The 22042-nt window shown below is 41.4% G+C and overlaps 1 protein-coding gene across 1 annotated transcript; it reads right to left on the minus strand.

The window, feature by feature from the left end:
• Positions 1–13132: 13132 nt before the first annotated feature.
• On the minus strand, positions 13133–14125 carry LOC147886273 (uncharacterized). Its single transcript, XM_087395077.1, has one exon. The coding sequence runs from the start codon at positions 14123–14125 to the stop codon at positions 13133–13135; it is 993 nt and encodes a 330-aa protein (XP_087251203.1).
• Between the last annotated feature and the right edge of the window lie 7917 nt (positions 14126–22042).

A 22042-nucleotide genomic window follows, 5' to 3' on the forward strand; every position in this document is an offset into this window, starting at 1 on the left:
ACCATCCTGAAATGTTCGAGGGTCAGAGGAGGGCTGCGAAGAGACGGCTGGATGTCGTAGGTACTTCGCACTTTGGTGCAGGTGGACGGTATGCGTTCGAGGCAACCGTGGTAAGTTTACTTCTTTCCATTTAATGTATTGTTCTATTTGTTTTACTTACATATTACATGCACTTTAGCTAACTCTAACTCTCGTAAATTGGATCCACAGCAAGCTGCGATGGGTCGTCTTCCTACGGATGCAGAGACGCGGCGCGCATTTCGGATAGGAACCAAGCCGTGGTTCATTGAGCAAGAGGCAATGGGAGCGACAGTCGATTGGGTTGAGGTGGCTGCTCGCACGGTATAAGTTTACTCCTGCTTGTAATCTCACTTTTTAATTTAAGTTCCAATCTAATTTTCGATTTATTTGGTTCAGTCTCAGGGTCAAAGCTCAAGCGTCCCATCATCAGAGACGAGCGATCAACAGGGGCAAGGATCGGACGCAGGTGCCGATGACGAAGGAGAAGACGCAGGTGTCGGGGACGAGGGAGAAGATGCAGGTGCCGAGGACCAGGGAACAGCCCAACAAGACGATTCGGATTCAGATTCGGATTAGTAGTGGTAGTAGCATTTTTCATATCCGCTCGTTAGAGCCATTTTGTATCGCCCTTTCACAGGGTAATTTTGTTTCAAACACAGTTGTATATGTATATGCATTTCTTCCTCATCGTTCACAAGAACAATTTTGTATCACCCTGCAAGCAAGGGAAATTTTGTTATAAAAAACTTTCTTTTGTAATTACAAAAAAAAAAAAAAGGTTAGTGGGGCTAAACAGGGCTTCCTTTTGGCCCTGTTTAGCCCCACTAACCATTTTTTTTACCTTCTGTTAATCGTCGCTATATAGCGACGTTTACCAGTGTCGCTATATAGCGACGATTAACAGAGTCGCTATATAGCGACGTTTATATCGTCGCTATATAGCGACGTTTACATCGTCGCTATATAGCGACGATTAACAGCGTCGCTATATAGCGACGGTTTATAGCGACGCTCCTTTTCCGACGATTATAACGACTTTTATAGCGACCTTTGCGCCCGTGAAAAAAAAAAATTTTAATGTAAAAAGCGTCGGTATTTCCGTCGGAAAATGGCCTATGCCTTGTAGTGACATATACATTGTGTGTGTGTAACAAAAGACATTTAACTGCAAGCAACATACTTGAACAAAAAATCCACTCTACAAATGAGTGTACTTCAAAATGTTACATCAGACAATAGAGCCATATATGCCAAGATGCAATATCTAGATGATCCCGCCGATGAAGTGGTTACATAAATCTTCCTAATCAAAAATATCATTCTAAGAATTACAATTATTGATCCAAAGACTTTTATAATTATGTGGGTTAAGTGGGTTTTTATCCTCGTATAGAGGATAGACTTTTTCCTTTACTTTACCTTGTAATCTCTCTCTGTATGTTAATATACTTTCTCTTTTGGACCGGAAAAAAAAAGACTTTTATATGAAGGATCAAGAAGCGAGTGGAAGAGAGCAAGACCAAGACCACAAGAGTGGTGGGTGTGAATCAAGAAGTGAGGGCACACCACAACCCTCAAGAATATATTAGGATAGACACTTGGGTGGAACTGTGTTCAAAGTGAACCGTGTTCACATTGTAACTGTAACATAAAGTGTACATGAGGTGGCACAGGGCCTTAACCCCAACAACCTCCCACCTGAAGGCAATGTGCCTCAAAAAAAAAAAATTAGAAATTACAGCAAGTACATATAAAATGTACAAGGCCAAAACATGAGACATGGCCTATCCAACACCCATCAGTGCCCTACAATGTGCAAACTGCTCTGTTGGCAAGATCTTGGTGAAAAGATCCGTAGGGTTATCATCAATATAGATTTTGACAAGTTCTAACAACTTGTCATCCAATACCTTATGAATAAAGTGGTACTTAACATCAATGTGCTTGGTCTTCTAATGAAAGACCGGATTCTTTGCCAACATATTAGCACTCTGGCTATCACAATGCAAAGAAGGAATATCCCTTGAAAAACCCGTCTCCCACCAGACGTGAAAGCCATATGGCCTCCTTGCAAGCCTCAGTGGCTGCAATATACTGTGCCTCCGTGGTAGACAATGTTGTGCATCTCTGTAACCTGGATATCCATGAAATAGCACCACTTGTGAAAGTAAACACGTAGCCCATGGTGGACTTACAGTTGTCTGCATGCCCTGCATAATCTGAATCTGTGTATCCATGCACTTCTGCATCTTGCTTTCCAAAGCATATGCACACATCTTGAGACCCCTTAAGGTATCTCAATATACCCTTAATTGCCTCCCAATGCCTCTTACTGGGGTTAGCCATATACCTATTGACCACTCCCACTGCAAAAGCAATATCTGATCTAGTAGCAACCATGGCATACATCAGACTGCCACATGCAGAAGCATAAGGAACCTTGGCCATCTGAGCCCTTTCATTATCTGACTGAGGGTTGTCCTTTTGGCTGAGTTTCAAATATGGTGGCAAGGGTGTGCTCAAAGCCTTCCCCTTCTCCATATTGAACCTCTCCAGGACTTTGCCAATGTACTCTTTTTGTGAAAGATAGAGTAAACCCTTTGACCTATTCCTCACAATCCGCATACCAAGAATGTGATTTGCATCACCAAGATCCTTCATGTCGAAGGTTTTGTGCAGTCCTGCCTTCAAAGCATTCATTTCAATAGATGACTTCCCAGCAATAAGCATATCATCCACATAAAGAATGAGTATAAGAAGACTACCATCTCTCGCCTTCTTAGTGTAGAGACAATGATCATGATCAGACCGTCTGAATCCTTGTGCTTTCATGAAAGCATCAAACTTGTGATATGACTCTCTGGGTGCCTGCTTGAGCCCATAAAGACTCTTCTGCAATTTGCATACAAGCCCTTCTTTCCCCTTGACTTGATATCCCTTTGGTTGCTGCATATAAATATCCTCGTGAAGGTCTCCATGAAGGAAAGCCGTCTTCACGTCCATTTGGACAAGATCCATGTCCTGACAAGCAACCAAAGCTAAAACAGTCCTCAATGTAGTCATCTTGACTACAAGAAAAAAGATTTCATCAAAATCAACTCCCTTTTCCTGCTTGAACCCCTTAGTAACTAATCTTGCTTTGTACTTGGGCTTAGCATCCCCTGAGTGATCTTCAACCTATAAACCCACTTGCATGGTAGACTTTCTGGCCTGCAGGCAACTGCACTAGATTCCATGTCTGATTCTTCTCAAGAGATTGCATCTCTGAAACCATGGCTTTCTACCAATTCTTTGCATCCTCCCTCTTCATGGCTTCTTTAAAGCACGAGGGTTCACCACAATCTGTCACCATGATGTAATCATCAAGTGCATTCACCCCTGGAACAAACCTGTCAGGCATCTGGGACACCCTGGTGCTCCGCCTAATACAACCATCTTGATTAGGTGGCTGATTTGCTTGCTGTTCTTGCATATTTTGGGGTGGTACAGCCTGCTCTGGAAGCACATCTTGCTGAATTTCAGGCTGCATTTGTGGCTCTTCCTATGGAGGATAATATGGAGCATTAAAAGCCGAAGGTGGCTGCTAATTTTGACCATTTTGGACAGCATTTTGATTGGCATTTTGTGGTTGTCCTGAAGGTCCTACCTTCTCAAAAATGACTCTTCTCACTCCAATGGTATTGATAGGCTATTTTTGCATCCTATCTTCTCGAAAAATCACATCATTGCTCCTCACAATCTTGTGAGATTCAGGGTCCCACAACCTGTAACCCATCTCTCCATTGTCACCATACCCAAGAAAGATACACTTGCGTGACTTTGGGTCTAATTTGCTGCGTATTTCCCTTCTGACATGCATAAAGGCCTGGCAGCCAAACACCCTGAGATGTTTGTAAGAGGGTGGCTTTCCTGACCACACCTCCTCAGGTACCTTCAAATCAAAGGCCCTGTTGGGTGACCTATTGATGAGATGTACTGCTGTGTCTTAACAGCTTCTACCCAAAAACCATGGGTCAATCCTACTTGTGAGAGCATGCTAAGAGTCCTCTCTTGAATGGTCCTATTTGCCCTTTTAGCCACACCAGTTTGTGGAGGATTGTAGGGAGCGGGCAACTCCCTCTTTATCCCCTTCTCCTCACAAAATGTAGTAAATTCCCTTGAGAGGTGTTCCCCTCCATTATCAGACCTGAGGCATTTAAGCTTCTTTCTTGTCTGATTCTCAACAAGTGCCAACCAAGTCTTGAAGACTTTGAACACATCACTCTTATGCTTAATGGGATAGACCCATATCTTCCTGGATGCATCATCAATAAAAGTGACAAAATACTTGGCACCACCCAAAGAAAGGTTGGGCATTTCACATACATCTATATGTACCAAAGTTAGGACTTCCTGCCTAACATTTCGAGCCTTTTTATGGGCTGATTGCTTATGTTTGCCATAAATACAATGATCACATGCTGAAAAATCAGAAAAATTAAGTCTCAGCATTTAACTTAAAGAAGACAATACTTTCATTCCTTTCTGGCTCATATGGCCCAACCGGCTATGCCACAATGAAGTTTGTGGCTGCTCGGTCACATGGATTACATTAGCATCAACACCCTCAACATACAATGGATACAAGGTGCTTGATTTGCAGCCCTTGGCCACAACCATATTTCCCTTAAGCGCGTTCCACATAGAATGACCAAATTGGGTGAGATACCCTGCATCATCAAGCTACCCAGTGGATATCAAGCTCTTCCTGAGTTGTGGCACATGTCTCACATTGTGCAATACAAATTCAGAACCATTTGGGAATTTTAGATGCACATCCCCAATGCCAACAACGTCACAGGCATAATCATTCCCAAGTTTCATGCATCCTTTATTCCCTGCATCATATGAAGCAAACCACTGCTCATGAGGAGTAACATGATAGGATGCACTTGACTCTAATAGACAATCCTGTGCATACGAGCCATCATTGGCCACAAGAAAAGAACTATCACCAGGGAGGCAACAAGTATGACATCGTCATTATTTTCATCACTGCTAATCACTGCATTGAGCTCCTCAAGTTTAGCCTTGCCCTTGGTGTCTTTAGCATCTCTTTTAGCATCTTTGTCCTCTTCTTTCCTTTCCTTATCCTTGCCTTTGTTTTTCAGCTGAAAACAGTCCCTTTTGATATGCCCCTTATGGCAATAGTGGCATTCAAGGTCCTTCCTAGGATAGGACTTACTGCGAGATTTCCCTTTATTTTGATTTTCCCCTCTATTTTGCTGCCTACCTCTGCCCACAGCCAATGCACTTGCATTCTTATTTTAACTGCTATTCTTACGCCTCACCTCTTCCTACAGAAGAGCACTCTCCACATCTTGGCATGACAATCCTGTGAAGGTAGGGGCTGAATTGCTTATGGCTGTAGCAAAAATATCCCAACTGTCAGGGAGGGTACTCAAGAGAAAAATGGCCTTCACCTCATCACCTCTCCACATCTTGGCATGACAATCCTGTGAAGGTAGGGGCTGAATTGCTTATGGCTGTAGCAAAAATATCCCAATTGTCAGGGAGGGTACTCAAGAGAAAAATGGTCTTCACCTCATTCATTTTCTGATTTGTGAGTTGGCTGAATATAGAGTGAAACTCATTGAGGTGAAGTGAGAGGGCTCTCCCCTCTTTCATGCTTAGTTTCATGAGCCTCTTCAACCAAAACACTTTACTAGCTGCACTCTGGCTCTCGAAAAGGGACTCAAGTTTTTGCCATATGGTGTAAGCGGTGGCTTCATTCTCTACATTGAAGTAGATCTTCTTAGAGATGGTCAAAAGAATGGTACTCTTGGCCTTCTCATTCATGGTTTCCCACTGAAAGGCACTAACTTCATTGGGCTTGATCCCTTTATACTTGATAGGCGTATTTTGATCTTTTTGGACCAACACATTGTATATTTGCTTCTTCCAATAAGAGAAATTTGCATTCCCCTCCAACTTCTCGATGTTCCAATAGTTGCCTTCATTGCTTGAAGACATGATGATAAGCCCAAATAGAAGCAAATAAATACACCTAAGGCACAGAGAGCCTCAAAGTCACGTGCTGTGACTAAATGCAATGTTGTCCAATCTCCAAAACTATAAAAAAAATAGTTAAACAAAACTCTAAAAGTGCCCAAATCTCTTCCAAAATTGTGCCTACACTTGTACAAAAAACTATCACAAAGGTCCCCGAGCCTTGACAAGTGACCAAATGTCACTCTAGAATGAATGATCAAGTGACACAACTATCCCAGATTGTTTAGCAGGTGTTTGGGCAAACTCTCCCACCTCAAACAGGCATATGAACACTGTCACAAGGCTAAACTCAGAACTGAATTGAGTTTTCACACTCGCCAAGAGTGTACAAATGCGCTGTCCACAAGAAGGAGCATTTACCCAAAACTGACCTGTTTGCAAAATCTCCTCTTTTGTAAATGCATTTAACACATAGACATGTGAATCCCATTCCAAAACTGTCTACAATAGTCAATGACACCAATTTGAGCAAAAGCCCCTTGTTTTAGCGTCGATTGAAGAGAAATTTCATCGAATAGGCATCCACAAGTGCGTACAAGCACTCTAGCATCAAAAGCCCCAAATTTCTTGCATGCAATTTCTGCAATTTCCAAGAATGCACCATGATGTGCACCAAATCCTCAAAGTTCTGCCCAATGTGACCAAATGTCACACAATCCAACTGCCCACTTGACCAAATGTCAAGTGTACCTGCGAACCATGATTAAAATACCTCGAAGAAGGATGTTCCCTCATGCGAGATTAGCAAGGTCACGACCCACAAAGGGCATAGAACAGCATAGGATAGTCCAAAAAACGCGTCCATATAGGTCCGTACAACATGCATGATGATCGAGGAAGTTCGACCGTCAAGGTTTGTAGGTTTGTACAGTGTGCACGATGATCGAGGAAGTTCGCCCATCAAGATTCGTATAGCGTGCACGACGATCAAGGAAGTTGTGATACGGGAAGCAAACGGGAAACTTCTGGGCTGAGGGTGAGGACACGGGATGGAGATGATGAGCCAAAGCTCTGATACCAGTTGAAGGATCAAGAAGCGAGTGGAAGAGAGCAAGACCAAGACTACAAGAGTGGTGGGTGTGAATTAAGAAGTGAGGGCACACCACAACCCTCAAGAATATATTAGGATAGACACTTGGGTGGAACCGGTTCAGAGTGAACCGTGTTCACACTATAATTGTAACATAAAGTGTACATGAGGTGGCACAGGGCCTTAACCCCAACATTATAATTATATGTTAACAATATCTAACTCATTAGTTAGAATACTTACTATCAAGCATAGAAGTGTGGAAAAGGTGCAAATTGCTAAATGTATAATCCTCATGTTCCCCTCGGAAAAAAAACCTCCAAGTCCACACACTCTCATATTCTAAGAAGGACATAGATATGCAGAGTAGTCTAGCGATCCTAGCAGCTCGCTAAGGAACCACATCATAAATCCTTCATATATCTATACCCCAAAAGTAGAGATTTTTCCACAGAATATCCTATGCTAGCATCTAAACCACCTAAGCATGTGTGTGTGTGTGTGTTATTGTCTTATATATTTATATATCTCTCTCCCTCCTTGTCTCTCTCCTCCTCTCTCTCCTGCCCCTTCTCTCTCTTTCTCTCTCTCTCTCTCTCTCTCTCTCTCTCTCTCTCTCTCTCTCTCTCTCTCTCTCCTCCCCCTGCTCTCTCTCTCTTTGTCCACCCTCTCTCTCTCCTTCTCCTCTCCCCCTCCCCCCTCCCCGCTCTCTCTCTCTCTCTCTCTCTCTCTCTCTCTCTCTTTGTTCTCTCCCTCTTTCCTCTCTCTCTCTCTCTCTCTCTCTCGCTGTGTATGTGTGTGTGTCCTCTCTCTCTTTGCTGTCTCTCCTTCCTCTCTGTCTCTAAGCTCTCTCTCTCCCTTTCAGCAATAGTCCAATGTCTTGTAGCGTGGCCTTGTATCGTGCGACACATGGCATGCATCTCTTGTGTCGTCGTGTAGAGATGCCATGTGTCATGCCTGTCACTACCACATCGTCCAGTCCATGAAATGGCACTGTCTGCACTGTTCAAACATTTTATTAACATTTTCTCAAACATTTTATAATAAGTAAACCTTACACTACCCCCATGCCCTCTCCCCCTCAACTAATACCCGAATTTATCTCATTGTGGGCTGAGGTAAGTGTAGCCTTGATATGTATCCCTTATGACCTTAAACCTCATCACCACCTCTCACCTCTTTTGTTTTTGTCGTCTACTTTCTCTTCTCTCTTCCTACATGTCTTGCCACCCTTTTCTCTCAACCTCTCTCTCAGTTTCATGATCCTCCCACCCTCGCTCTAGTCTTTCTCTCTTCATGACCATCACCCCTCTCTTTCTTCTCTCTCTCTCTCTCTTTCTCATGCTCTTGCACACACACACACACACACACTCTCTCTCTCTCTCTCTCTCTCCCCCTTCCCCTCCCCCCCGCTCTCTCTCTCTCTCTCTCTCTCCTCTTGGGCTCTCTCTCAGTTCTCTCTCTCTCTCTCTCTCTCTCTCTCTCTCTCTCTCTCTCTCTCTCTCTCTCTCGTGCTCTCTATCTCCCTCCCTCCCTCTCTTTCTCTCTCCCTCCCTTCTCCCCCCCTACCCCTCTCTCTCTCTCTCTCTCTCTCTCTCTCTCTCCTCTGGGGCCCCCCCCCTCTCTCTCTCTCTCTCTCTCTCTCTCTCCTCTGGGGCCCTCTCTCACTCTCTCCTCTCTCCTCTCTCAAGTTCTCTCTCCTCTTTCTATCTCTTCTCTCTCCTCTCTCCTATCGTGCCCTTTCTCCTCTCTCCTCTCACTTTCTCTCTCCACTTTCAGCCTCTTCTCTCTCCTCTCCCCTCTCGCGCTCTCTGTCTTGCCTCTCCTCTCTCCTCTTGCATGCTCTCTCTCCTTGCACTGTCATCTTGGGGGTGCGGCATTACACATGGCATCAGATCGCGCGTGGCACACACACCAGTTAAGCTCTACCAATCGCTGCCACTCGTTGCCCACATGGCTATTTGTGCCATGTGGTAATCTGCCACACGTGTCAGGAGGGGACGTGTACATGTCATCGTTTCGAGACCCATGCCATAGTGCCCTTGCCTTTGACCTACGCCATGCCTCTGACCTTCACCACGTGTCACCACCACATGCTTTTGCCAACTGCCAAACCTCACCACGCCTCTGCGATCCCCTCTTCCCATCTTGATTTAACGACGTGCCACATCAGCATGTCCACAGTCTGTAGTACACAGTGCAACATTTACTCCTATGATTGTGCTACTTTGACTACACAGTCCGAGGCTACCACATCATCCTCCAATGGCAATGACGCCAAGGTTGCCATATCACGTAATGCCATATCAGCATGCAGGAGGCGTGGGAGCCACTGCACATTTACATTGCTGTTAGCCACCACTGCGCCATCTGTGACTGTTCAAAGCTGCACTGATTGTCGCCATGTGTCACAATCACATCGCTTCTGCTCTAAACCTTTGCCCCTACCTCACCCGAACCTCCCATGAAGCTCCATCTTGCTCTACCCGAGCCTCTAGAATTGCTCCACCTCAAAACCTCTCCGTAGAGAATAGAGAGATAATTACGAGTACCTTGACTTGTCTATGACGGGCTAGTAAACTCCGACCCTAAACTCCAACCCTCTCTTGCTCTCTCTCACCCTAGGCACATGATCTGCTCTTATGCTCCATCCGTCAAGTTGGAGCTGCGGTGGCGCCCATTTGCTCACCAGAATGCAATCGAAAGATTGTTTGTTGCCTGAGTGTGCATATCGAAGTGCACAGGCAGGTAGGGGCAAGCAGCCAACTGGTAAGCAATTAGGAGCTGCTAGATTTGTGCGAACCCAAATTTCCTTGCTATCGAGCCATGTGCTCGGATTTTTGATAGGATCCTGCCAACTCCAGGCAACCATGTGCCCCTAATTCCATTCGCAAACTTTATAAAGAGGCACAGAGAGAGACACTCCAATGGATTTGTTGTTACTTTCAAACATAGATAAAGAACATGTGAATTGAGAGAATGAGAGATAGATTGCGCACATGTGTGCCGAAGATTGCAATCCGATATTCATGTTGCCTATTCGTTTTGCGAACGAAATTAGGGGCACATGGTTGCCTGGAGTTATATATATATATATAAACATGATTATTACAATTTTAATCTAGTGCCTTTACTGAGAAAACACTTTTACACCATCTCTCTCTCTCTGTGCCTATATGCATGCGCGCACACGTGTGTGTGTGTGCATGTGCATGTCTCCCTCTCCATTGTATATGTATAAGAACACAATTAATAAACTTTGAATGACTTTGAAAAATACTTTTATACCAATGCACCTCTCTCTCTCTCTCTCTCTCTCTCTCTCTCTCTCTCTCTCTCCCCCTCCATATGGACATATAATAACACAACGATAGAAATTTCATTGTTGAAATCGTCAAACAAAACATGAAAATTGAAAGTACATGCATATCCAAAAGTCCATAAAGTTCCAATAGTCAAATAAGTGCAGGTGCACATAGAGGTTCGCTAATGAAATAGACATCGTGCAAGACGTCCTGAATGTGCTGGAATAAGTAGACATCGATGACGCACGTATCCTAGCATGCCAATGACACCTACGCAAGTAGAAAAGGACGAATGTAAGAATTTTAAAAATTAAATGGAAAGGCACTTTAGCGCATGTTTACAAATGAACCCTATGATGCTCCATGAGAGTGCACATGGAGTGGTGAGTAGGTATCTGAAGTAAGTTACGTGTAGTTGACCAAAAGCAATCATCAGCCGACACGCTCTGTATCCTATAAAGGATACAGTGATTCTAGGACATCCATACGAAACATGAAGTCTGCAGCTCTTCAGTTTAAAGAAGCCAAGCAATTCGTACCAAATGTGGAGCCTCATAAACCACGTGCCAATTGGGAGGTATCTATAATGAAAAGAATAGTCTCTTTACATACTCATAGTCGCAAAAAAAACAACATTCATATATCTTATTTTAAGAACGGAATGAAATGTTAGGGAGGACCACCCACCTGTAGAAGCTGTTCATCTCAATAATGTCAACCAGCAGCTGTGTAGACACATGGCACCCCCATCGAGGGGGATCTATTATACAGCAAAGAAAGTCAATAATCATAATGTTGTTTGTTTATTAATATATAATCATTAGGAAAGAAGGGAACTCATTTTGGGGCCCTCTAAGAAATTCACTATTTACCTATTTTTGTTGCACTCAAAATATGGAAAATGCCTTAAAATACGAATACTTATTGCAAAAATGTCAGTCTAGTACACAGGCTTCACATTAAATGCATATATAAGATCCTTGATTTTTTTGCACAAAATTTGGTGATTCTGACACTTCCAACGCGTCCGGAGTGGGCCAAAACTCTGAAATAGACCATGGAGACACCGAAAACTGATGCTCAGAGGCCCAAAAAAGTGCAAAAATGCTCGGAACCAGGCCAAATCGCATTTTTGTGCAAATCCCCCATTCTGGGCATTTTTGCCCTTTTTCGAGCATCCAGGCATTGATTTTCGGTGTCTCTAGGGTTGATTGGGGGGTTTTGGCCTACTTCGTCGGCCAAATCGCATTTTTGTGCAAATCCCCCATTCTGGGCATTTTTGCCCTTTTTCGAGCATCCAGGCATTGATTTTCGGTGTCTCTAGGGTTGATTGGGGGGTTTTGGCCTACTTCGGACATGCTGGCGATGTCAGAATCACCAAATTCTGTGCAAAAAATCATCTTTTGAAGATCATGTATGTCAGACATAATAAAAGAATTTTTTTTGAATATGACTTATTTCATATTTTTACATGGTTTTTGGTATTTTTCCAACATTATGTTGGCCCTCTTTAGATTGGTCGAGAGCCTATTTTTCTAAACCCTAAAAGGTGCCAAAATGAGCTCCCTTTTTTCCTAATGACTCAAACGTGGCTTAAAGCAATCATGCACCTGGCACTACCAACAGAGTGAGTGATGAATCTGAAGCTCCTATCCATCGTATCTAGCTGCATGCAAGAGCATGCAGCTAGATACGGATGTGAAGCTTCTCTCCATCGTATATAGCTACATGCAAGAGCATGTCTATGGGTTTAAAAAAAACTCTTCATCAATACATGAACTATATTGAAACTATTGTACAAACAACGAAACATATGCTTTTACTTTTCAATGAAGAACGGTTCAATGTAGGAAGGCAACAACCATATATACTTGCTTTTGTTACTGCACTTCCAAGACTTCCTTATACACAACGTTAACGTTTGTAGTATATGGTACCCTTGAATCCTCAACATTGGCCTCATTGGCCTTGTCTTGAACAAGTACTTTGACAACATTTGATGATTGTACATGTCAAAAAGTCATATATAATTGTCCGTTGGCTGAACACCGGTGTTGCCAACAAGTATAAGGCAAGAACAGACATTGTTTGACCTTGGGCATTATTAATTGTCATGCCAAATGCTAATCGAATGGGGAATTGACTCCTTCTCATATCAAACGGTAGTTGCAAATTGCTTGGAATGAAGGTTATCCACGGAATGAACACCTTGTCACCGATATGCATACCGATGAGATGATCTCGGCCTCCAACTCCTTGGTGTGGAACTCTTTGCAAGCCTCCCATTTGATGAAGGCATCGATGACCCAGTCCCTTCTGCGGATCCAGGTTGCATAGCAAAATTATTGGAGCATTTATCTTCAGAACCAATCAGTGAGGTGGATAACCACCGCCAAGGTCGAGGCTATTAGGGTACTCTGTTGCATACAGCAATGAATCAGCATCTGTTCTATTCACTGAATCTGCACTTTTCTCTCCCTTGCCATTGCATTTAGTGCTGCATTATTGATTGCATCAACAAGGTTCCGAGGTGCAAGAATCGCATGCTCTTTAAAGTACAATGCAACTAGCTGACAGGGATTCAAGCTTGCTTCCATCGTACATGTATTTTTGCCTACTGCTAAATGTCAAACATCCTCTCCACGATAGGCAAACCACCAAAATTTGCTAAATGCTCGTCCATGCAGCCAAAGAATATGCTCCAAGTGTGCAAGGCACTGCCCTATCACCATTGTCGATGATGAACTAGATTCTCCACACTTACTTCCAATGCATGAAAAAAATCACCTGAAAGCTCCGAACAGAAATTTTCCCATAAAAGCCAAGGAGATGCTGGCTCATAGAAGAGCAAAATTGTCGCAAAGAGTTGTCTCAACTCTGCATTGTTCTGAACAAATGCAGCCTCTTGCATACACATGAACCACTCCTCATCACTTTCTAGTAATCCTCTAGCAATGCATGCTTCCTTGAAAGAGGGATAAAGTTTCCCACCGAATGTGCACAGGTCATTAAATGACTTACAACCCCTGCAAATGTTAAGCAACATGCGCATGAAGTTTTTCTCACCTATAGATGGTGAAACATTGTACATGCGGCCAATGGTATTCCTCAATTTTCTTTGAGTCCACATCTTCCTATTTTTGTTCCAAACCCACATGCTTGGAAAGTCTCCATAAAGCATACTGTTTGCATCAGGATGCAATGCATTGCATTTGAGCCACTCTGTAAGATTGGTTTTTCTATTTTGCTCCATTTCCACTATATCTTGTAAGTTATCATCATCTCTAAATATCACACTATTCATCACTGGGAGATGAACTTGCAACTGCTGCACATCAGGATTTTTCAGTGTGCATGGAGTATTCATAAATACTCCAACATGCTTCTGAAGCCGACACGTAACATGAATCCAAGTATTGTGTGATCTCATCTCAATAATATCATCATGCCGATTGTGTAGCTCTCCTTTCCCTCCTACATGATTTACAACCTGCATCCTTACCGTGGCTCTGTCATGACCCTCGTACACATATTTATATAGATACTTAACTGCAATGATTGTGGAACAAACCTTGACATTTATATGTGCCTTGTATTTCATGGAAAGAAAAGGATTAAATGGCACAATCCATCGGTTGTCTACCACACCATGTTTCACTTGTATCTTTGTACCATCATCCCGATGCATGTAGACAAGATAACCATCATTCCCCACCATAATACATGAAAGAAGGCACGTGGGTGACAATGACAACATTTACCATCAATCATGCAAACGCAAAGGGATTCAATGCCCCACATGGACCATGAACATTACACTGACTAATGATGTCATGCAACTCAGGAAACAATGCTACATCGGATAGCTCTATGCATACTAATATGTCATAGTGCGTAGTCTCTATTGGTTTGAAATGTGCGAGTGTGGCAAGCCTCTCTTCTAAAACTCAATCACAAAAGCGTACCCAACTATCTTACCAAACAGGTCATCCCTTGTTAATGATTTCATCATATCCTTGTGCTTTTCATGAAACACACAGGCGGTCAAATCAGGGCAGTCTTGTGGACTCTGGACAAGTAGAAATGCTTAAGATATTTTAAGCCATTTCGGATTGCATGTTAATGTAATGAACAAACCTGGTTTACCCCTTTTCCGTACAATTGCCAAAGCATCCTGATACAATAGACACATATATCGGGGTCCTCTCATAAAAGAAGATGGCAACACAACGTTGGGCCTTGCCACATTGCCAAATAAGGTGTTCGCCCCATCAACTGCATTTACCATGTCCATAAATCCTTGGTAAACTTTTCCATGCAAAGATGCTTTATTATTATGTAACCACAACAATCTTGATTCCTCCATACTACTGTATGCATCAACCATGTACTGTTGTACTAATCTTCCCCCGGGTAGAAGGCATGTATTTGTATCAGACCTTGCTTGCAGAAGACGATAACTGTAGTATTGCCTCTGCATCACGTACTTCTATCTTTGTATCCCACGGTGACTAGGATCATCAGCATATGGGATAAATACATGCCATCCATCCTTCTCTAGAGGAAAAAGAAGAACATACATGAGGGGCATGTATGATTGGTGCAAGTTAGATATTCATCATATACGGCCATTATGGCTTAAAATCTGGATGTCCCTATTGCCAACCTCAATATCATTCCCTTTTCCTGGCATGATTGTGGCAACCTCGCTAGCTGTGGGAACCAAATATTGTCTGGAGGTTGCACGTCTCTCACAAATAACCATCCTTAAGTCTGCATGTGGATTTCTTCTCAGCATCTCCCCCATAGCTACCAATGCATTGGCATAAGGATTGCATGCATGTATCATTCTTTGCAAGGATTCCAAAATCATTGGATCCAAACCAGGCATCCCAGCCAAGCAGTTTTGCAACTCATGCTTTGTGTCATATACATATAACTTTGTGAAAGATGGAATCTCCTGACTAGTAGCATCGAGAAGCAAACTACCCACACAATGATACACACTACCATGGACTCAAAAGTTATGTACACCTCTATCCCCAAAAAATATCCCATTAATTTGGGACCCATTAGGAAAAAAGGGAGCTCATTTTGGGGCCCTATAAGAAATTCACTATTTTCTCTTTTATCTCTCTTCTAAAATGTAGAAAGCAATAAAATATGGATATCAGTCAGTTCAAGACTACAGGTGTGTCAGTCCAGGGAGGAATAAAGAATTCCTTTCAAATAATTAAGAAGACACTGCATTAAACTCTCCATATAGATTCCACATTTCTTTTGACGGCATTCCGATGGCCTCTCATAAAGAACCCATCACCAATCTGTTTTTTTTCAAATATTTGAATGGTTACTGTGAAAGATTAACGATGAGTTTTATAAAAAGCTGATGAGATGAAGAACCAACCCTCATGAAATGGTTGCGTGCAACCATACTGCTGAAGAAGAACCTCAAAAGAAGGGACTACACCATTTGCACATTGATTTAGAAGAAGAATATACGCCATTACAGAAAAGAGGAAAGGTTCCGCTTGTAAAGGTTGAGCGAAAGGAAAACATGAGAAGAGTAGGCTCCCAGCATGTTGACTTATGGTGCGACGGACAGATTTACTCAAAGTGTCCATTGAGAAATTCGAGCCCTCCATTTTCTAATCTGACAATGCTATTGAGGTTTGTGGGTGACGGGAACAATGGAATGTCTGGATACTTTTCGACTCAACATTCAACTGTGGAAATGTACAAGACATTGTATGTTTGAGAAAGAATAAAGAAGGCACAAGAAATGTCGATAAATTCAGACTTGAAAGAGCACTTGCAAATGGAAAATGAAGAGCATTCAAAGACAAAGAATGAGCTACAAAGAGTAAGAATGAAGAGAACTATTCTTGGAGATAGACAATGAAGTAAGAGAATTCAAAACATCATGGAGTTGAAAGCTGGCACTGGAGGATGTAAGTGCAGAGTACAGAAAGCATGGTAAGAGCACATCCTATTTAGCCATTGTATTTGTATATGTGTGTCTTTCTTGCAAGAAAATATGTGATATTGCAAAGTGTATTTGTTGCAGAGAAATTTTGCAAAGAACATAATGCAGGAAAAAAAGTTTAAGAAGTTAAAATGTGAAGTTCTTGAAGACTTTGTATCGGAAAGTAAAGCTGATGTTACAAAAATTCAAGAGGCTCTTGATATGAGCGGAGTGAGTAGAAAGGGATATGCTTCAATATTTAAAGTTATGTCATCGACATTAAAAGATCAACAGATAAAACGTGTGTTGTTACCAACACCAACACAAGTGTGGAAGGAACGAGGTCATCTCAACCAAGAAATTGATAAGTTCATTGGTTTCATATCGAAAGTGTATATGAAAGTGAAAAGGGAAGCATTACATATAATGCTTAGAATAATATTTTTGTAGATCTTTAACAGTTGCAGAGACTAATGGTTGAGTTCTACAGTATTACATTTGACAAACGTAAAGTAGTTTTGAAGTTTGTTGTGAAGCTCGATGAGTGTGAAATTGTCAAGGAAAAAAAGATAGAGAGAGTTTCTATCAGTTTGATGAATCGAGCACTTGATCAATCAATCACAAAGTCTAGCTCAAAGTACTTTAGTGTCCAATAGGAAAAGCACATATAGTGGTTGGGATCATTTGATGTATGTAAACCATCACCTTCCAACTTAGTCTTTGCTCAAAATGTTATAAATTTATATAATGTATCTTGCCAATCTATGGTTTTGAATTATAGGTGAAGACTGAGGACCATGCAATACTTTATTGGGTATTTCATCAAACAGATATACCATCAATTATAAAGAGTCAAGTCCAAGGATGTCATCTTCATGTTCCAGGGAAGGGTGATTTTCAAATTGAATGGCATATGGCAGGTGACCTAAAGACACTAAAGTGTATGTTCAATATAAGCAAAGGGGGTAACTCAAAGTCTCCTTGCTTGTGCTGCAACAAACCAGCGCATGTCTTAGATTCTAAATGGTGGAAAAGAGTACCCAATAGAGATAAAGTAGATAAAATTTTCAAAGCAGTTCTTGAGATCCCATTATGCAATGTTCACATTTATACATTGCATGCATTATGTAGGATCATTGAGAAACTTGTTTTCCTATATATTGGATTTGCATGGAAACTTCTCCCTGAGAGTAGAAGAAAAGCGGCACTACAATCATTAGAATCAGTGCTATCGGAAATTGGTCTCCATGGAGGAGATGTACATATTACAAAGGATCTTATAAAATCTACAAATGGAAAAGGTGTCCCTATCAAGCCACCTATTGGTGGAGTAAAGGCTAGAAGATTTTTGTTTCATCTAGAGAAAATAAAAATAAATGGCAGTAAAACAACATACGTATCAAGGATAAGTATAACTTGTGGAGAAAAGTACACAATGTTGTACCCTTGGGCACCTTTGCTAGCATGAGATCCTAGACATAGATTTATCCTTGACCACCATGAGATGGCATGAGAAACTATGAGACTAGCTGTATCCTTGACATAGCATGAGGCAAACCCTTGAGGGGGGGTGTGTTGGGATATGTGTGATCAAGGGCTTGCTAGGAGCATGTGTGCATCCACTAGCAGTCATATGGTTGTGTGTGTGTGTGTAGAAGAGGCACACTTAATGCCATAGGCCATGACACAGGTGATGATGTAATGCAAAGGCCCCCACATGGGGTGGTGCCTATGATTGTGGAGTTCCTATGATTTAGGAGCTACCTCCTTTAGGCCATCCTCTCTCCATTTCTATAAGAGAGGGACTTCCCTCTCACAATGTATAGAACACCCATTGCTATATCTCATGTGTTCTCACTCACCTCCATGATGAAGCTCTCCTCTCTCCCCAAGTTCCAACAAATTCATGACTATGGAAAGAATTACTTGCATGATTTATGGAAATCGGTTGCTAGTGCTAAGTGGATTTTGACATTTTGCGAGTTGCTTTTTTGCGAGTTTTGCGAGTTTTTCAATGAAGTACAACCACAAAGGACATAGCTAGTGGCTAGCTATTTTGAGATGCAATCCCAAAACAAATACTATACTTCTAATGCAATTATCAACCAAACTTCAAAAGACCAATTTCAAATGGATTGCTATGAGAAAAATGTTTTCTCCCAAGAAATCCATTTGCATCCATAGCAAGCTTACATGACACAAAAATTTATCCCAAAATATAGTGCCATAAGATCAATTAATATTGATGCCAGTGGGTATCTCCAAAAGAATTATATATGCAATATAAGAGGTTTAGACCCCCTTCTATGTTCTTGCATCATGCCCTATGAATTGTTGTCACCTGTGTCTCCCTTCCCAATGGCCTTCTCTTTTTCAGCCATGAGATCCTTTTTATCTCTCACTCCAACAAAAGGTAGTAGTTTCTTATGTGCTTCATAATTCAATTTATTGGCTCAAATAAATGAAATCCCAATACCTACATTTGAAACAAAAAGAATGTGGAGTAGGACATATTGGAAATAGAATCCATGCCAACATGTAATGACTGAGAGGATAATGCGATCCACCATGCCTTTTTGGCTCTGCTGCGTGCATCTTCGGCAAATCTAACTTAGAGAATGAAATGCAAAACCAAGGCACTTAGGCTAAGGGACTACTTTAGCCAACAAGCTACAAAAAATTGAAGCTTCAAATTTAAACCAAATACTATGCCATAGAACTTTAACTTAACACCAAAAGGCACACCATAGAACTTCAAATTTACTCGCTCCATCTCCTCAAGATTAAACATAGGTGCAAAAAATGAGTCATTTACTTCACCTAGTTTTCTAGCTAACTATAAAACATTCTTCAACTGCATTTTGACAAATGCATCCTCATTTAATCTTCACAAAGAAACATAAAAACATGAAGCATCAAATCCTAACATCACCACTAACCTTAGCATGCATATTCAAAACGTCCCATCTATAGTACCTATGAAGCCTATTCAATGCTCTAATCAAAGGCAATTCATGTGCAAGACCAATAGATATAAAGATTTCCCTCATTGCAATGTTCTTGGATGCACCAAACCTATAGTTCTCCTTCATAACCTCCATCCAAGCTTGACTTTTATAGGCTATGAATGCCATCCCAGCCAAGAAACATTTTATGTATCACCAATTTTCTATTCACATCTTGCCAAATGGGACCATGTGGCCTTGATATCTTTACTGATTGGAATTTCAATCCCTAAAGGGCCCTTTCTAGATAAAACAAATGATGCTGTAGCCTCCAAATAGCCATCGCAAGTGAACGCGGATCTCAATGTGGATAGCCTTGTTCCATGACCATTGCAAATATGAATTTGGCACAAAGGTATTAGTGGAGTTGAAGAACCTCTTACTATCCTAAGCCTCTCCATAATATGTGCTAATAATTCCACTTGAGAGTGGGTAGGTATCTCAATAAAAAGTCATATTTCCTTGGGCTTTCTCTCATTCTCCTTCATACCCTTCACCTCTTCTTCAGAGAAGGGTTCTTATCTTGAAATCATCATCAACAAAGTCATCATCATCTCCAAACAACGTAGTCTTTGAAATATTTAGGTGTAGCAATTCTTATTTTATCAAAGCAATTTCGACTAAAAATATAGTCAAAATATTGAGTAGATCTTATAACCCTTTGTCATTGCTATAATCATTGAGTAATTGAAGGAAAGTACTCAATCCAATTGCAACATTCTCTTGCTATAACTCTTGGTCTCCATCATTGGTCTCCTATTGGAGGAATTATTCTATTGTCTCTACATGATGCAATTTATGTGTTGTTATCTCCATAACATGCTTATGTAATGACCTCATCATCACCATTCTAAAGTAATTTTTACTAATTCTAACATTATCCAGATAAAACTCCTAAAGCAATGCATAGCTCACCAACGATCTATGCCATAGGGGGCTCAAAATTTCTTTACCTCTTTAACTTTTCATCCCCCCTCTAAGCTAATGTCATAAGTTATTATATGTATGGAGCCTACATATGTTGAGGGGGGCTCATGGAAATATTAAGAAAATAAATAAGGTGAGATCTTGAAGTGTTGGAAGTTCAAAAAACTATTAAAAAGGGGTGTCCAAGTTTGCATGCAGCATGAACATTACACACAAAAATAACAAACTTTATGTAGTCTATATTATGAAGTTCATTTCTTTACTTTAAATTGATATGACTAGCAATAACTAATGGCAATGCTAGAGGAAAGAACACCACTACTTCCATAAAATCGAGAACTTACAACCAGTGGTGATAAAATCTACAATAAACAAAAGTTGTTGTAATGAATGGAAGGAGTGCTTCCAAAGTAGGCTTACCAAGCTAGGTACAAACTCTAGAGTCCACTTGATGGGATATTGGAATCTACAGAACCGGATGTTGATTCAACTAGCACATGCAACAATGAAACTATAGGAAACCTGTGATGAAAAATATCGAATCATTGTAGAGAAGATTGACACATCACAAGACAGGACTTCTATTGAAAATCTAGAGGGATGAAATCCCAACAAAAATACTCCGACATGGATCACTCTTACCAAATATTTTTGCCTCGTACAACAACAAAAAGATTCAAGGAATCGACTCTACTAACTATCTATGCAAGCCAAGTACATCAATCGACTCTCATCTATCTAGTACATGCTCGTAGCCTAAAAGAGAAGAAAGGGTTAACAAATCTCATCATATTTGTAAAGGTCAAGCTCATGTGCCACCCTTATCCAGGACGAGCTAGGTCGAGATTATCACACGCTATGTGTCTACACATCAATCCACCAATCGCTATAAGGAATGCCACTAAGTGTGAAGCCATGCATGCATTGGACCAACTACCAAATCACCATGTGAGGTATGCATGGGGATTGTTGTCCAAGAAGAACTCTTCTCAAACCACACACCAAACCTTGGATTGGTGGGCCTTTATACTCTCTCCCTCTCTCTCCCCCTCTCCCTCTTCTCACTTCCTATCATTTATTCTCCCTAGAACCTGCCTCTCTCTCCATTCCTTGTCTTCCATTCTCACAACCTTTCTGACAAGCTTCTTGCCTCCCTAGCTCTCTGCCCGAACTTTGAATTTGTCTCTCATAGCCATCGTCAATGTCGTAGAATGAGTCTCTTGGTCCTCATTAAGGGCCTCTAAGCTTGTGCATGAATCAAAAGTAGAGACAAGGGTAACATCATTTTGTGTGACTCCTTCAATATGCATCAATCTAGAGCTTCCTTGCCATGCACATTCTGAGAAAAGGCTGCAATGATGGTTGTCCAAGAGACAACATCATGACAAGGCATTCTACTAACAGTAATGCTAGCATCGTCCAAACTCCCATTTTGTCCATATACTTTGATCAAAATATTTCATGTTCAATATTGAAGCACTGGTAGTGCAAATGATGCTTGAGCCATGTTTGACTACGCAACTAAACACAATCCATATTCAAATAAGATAGCTCTTTAAAAATTATTTTGCAATCATAGTTATGCTTGATGATGCGGGCACAGATGTCTACCAAATGATAGGACCTTAGCTTTGTCGTAGCTTCTCAAGAGAGAGGAACAGGCAACAACATTTGAAGGATGATCCTATAAGCTCAGCTACCCCCTCGTGACTTGTGTTTGCGATGTCTACAAATGTAC

The sequence above is a fragment of the Dipteris shenzhenensis genome, chromosome 24, assembly GCF_047967505.1.
Source record: "Dipteris shenzhenensis isolate YYH24624 ecotype China chromosome 24, Dip_SZ_1.0, whole genome shotgun sequence".
Taxonomy (NCBI): Eukaryota; Viridiplantae; Streptophyta; class Polypodiopsida; order Gleicheniales; family Dipteridaceae; genus Dipteris; species Dipteris shenzhenensis.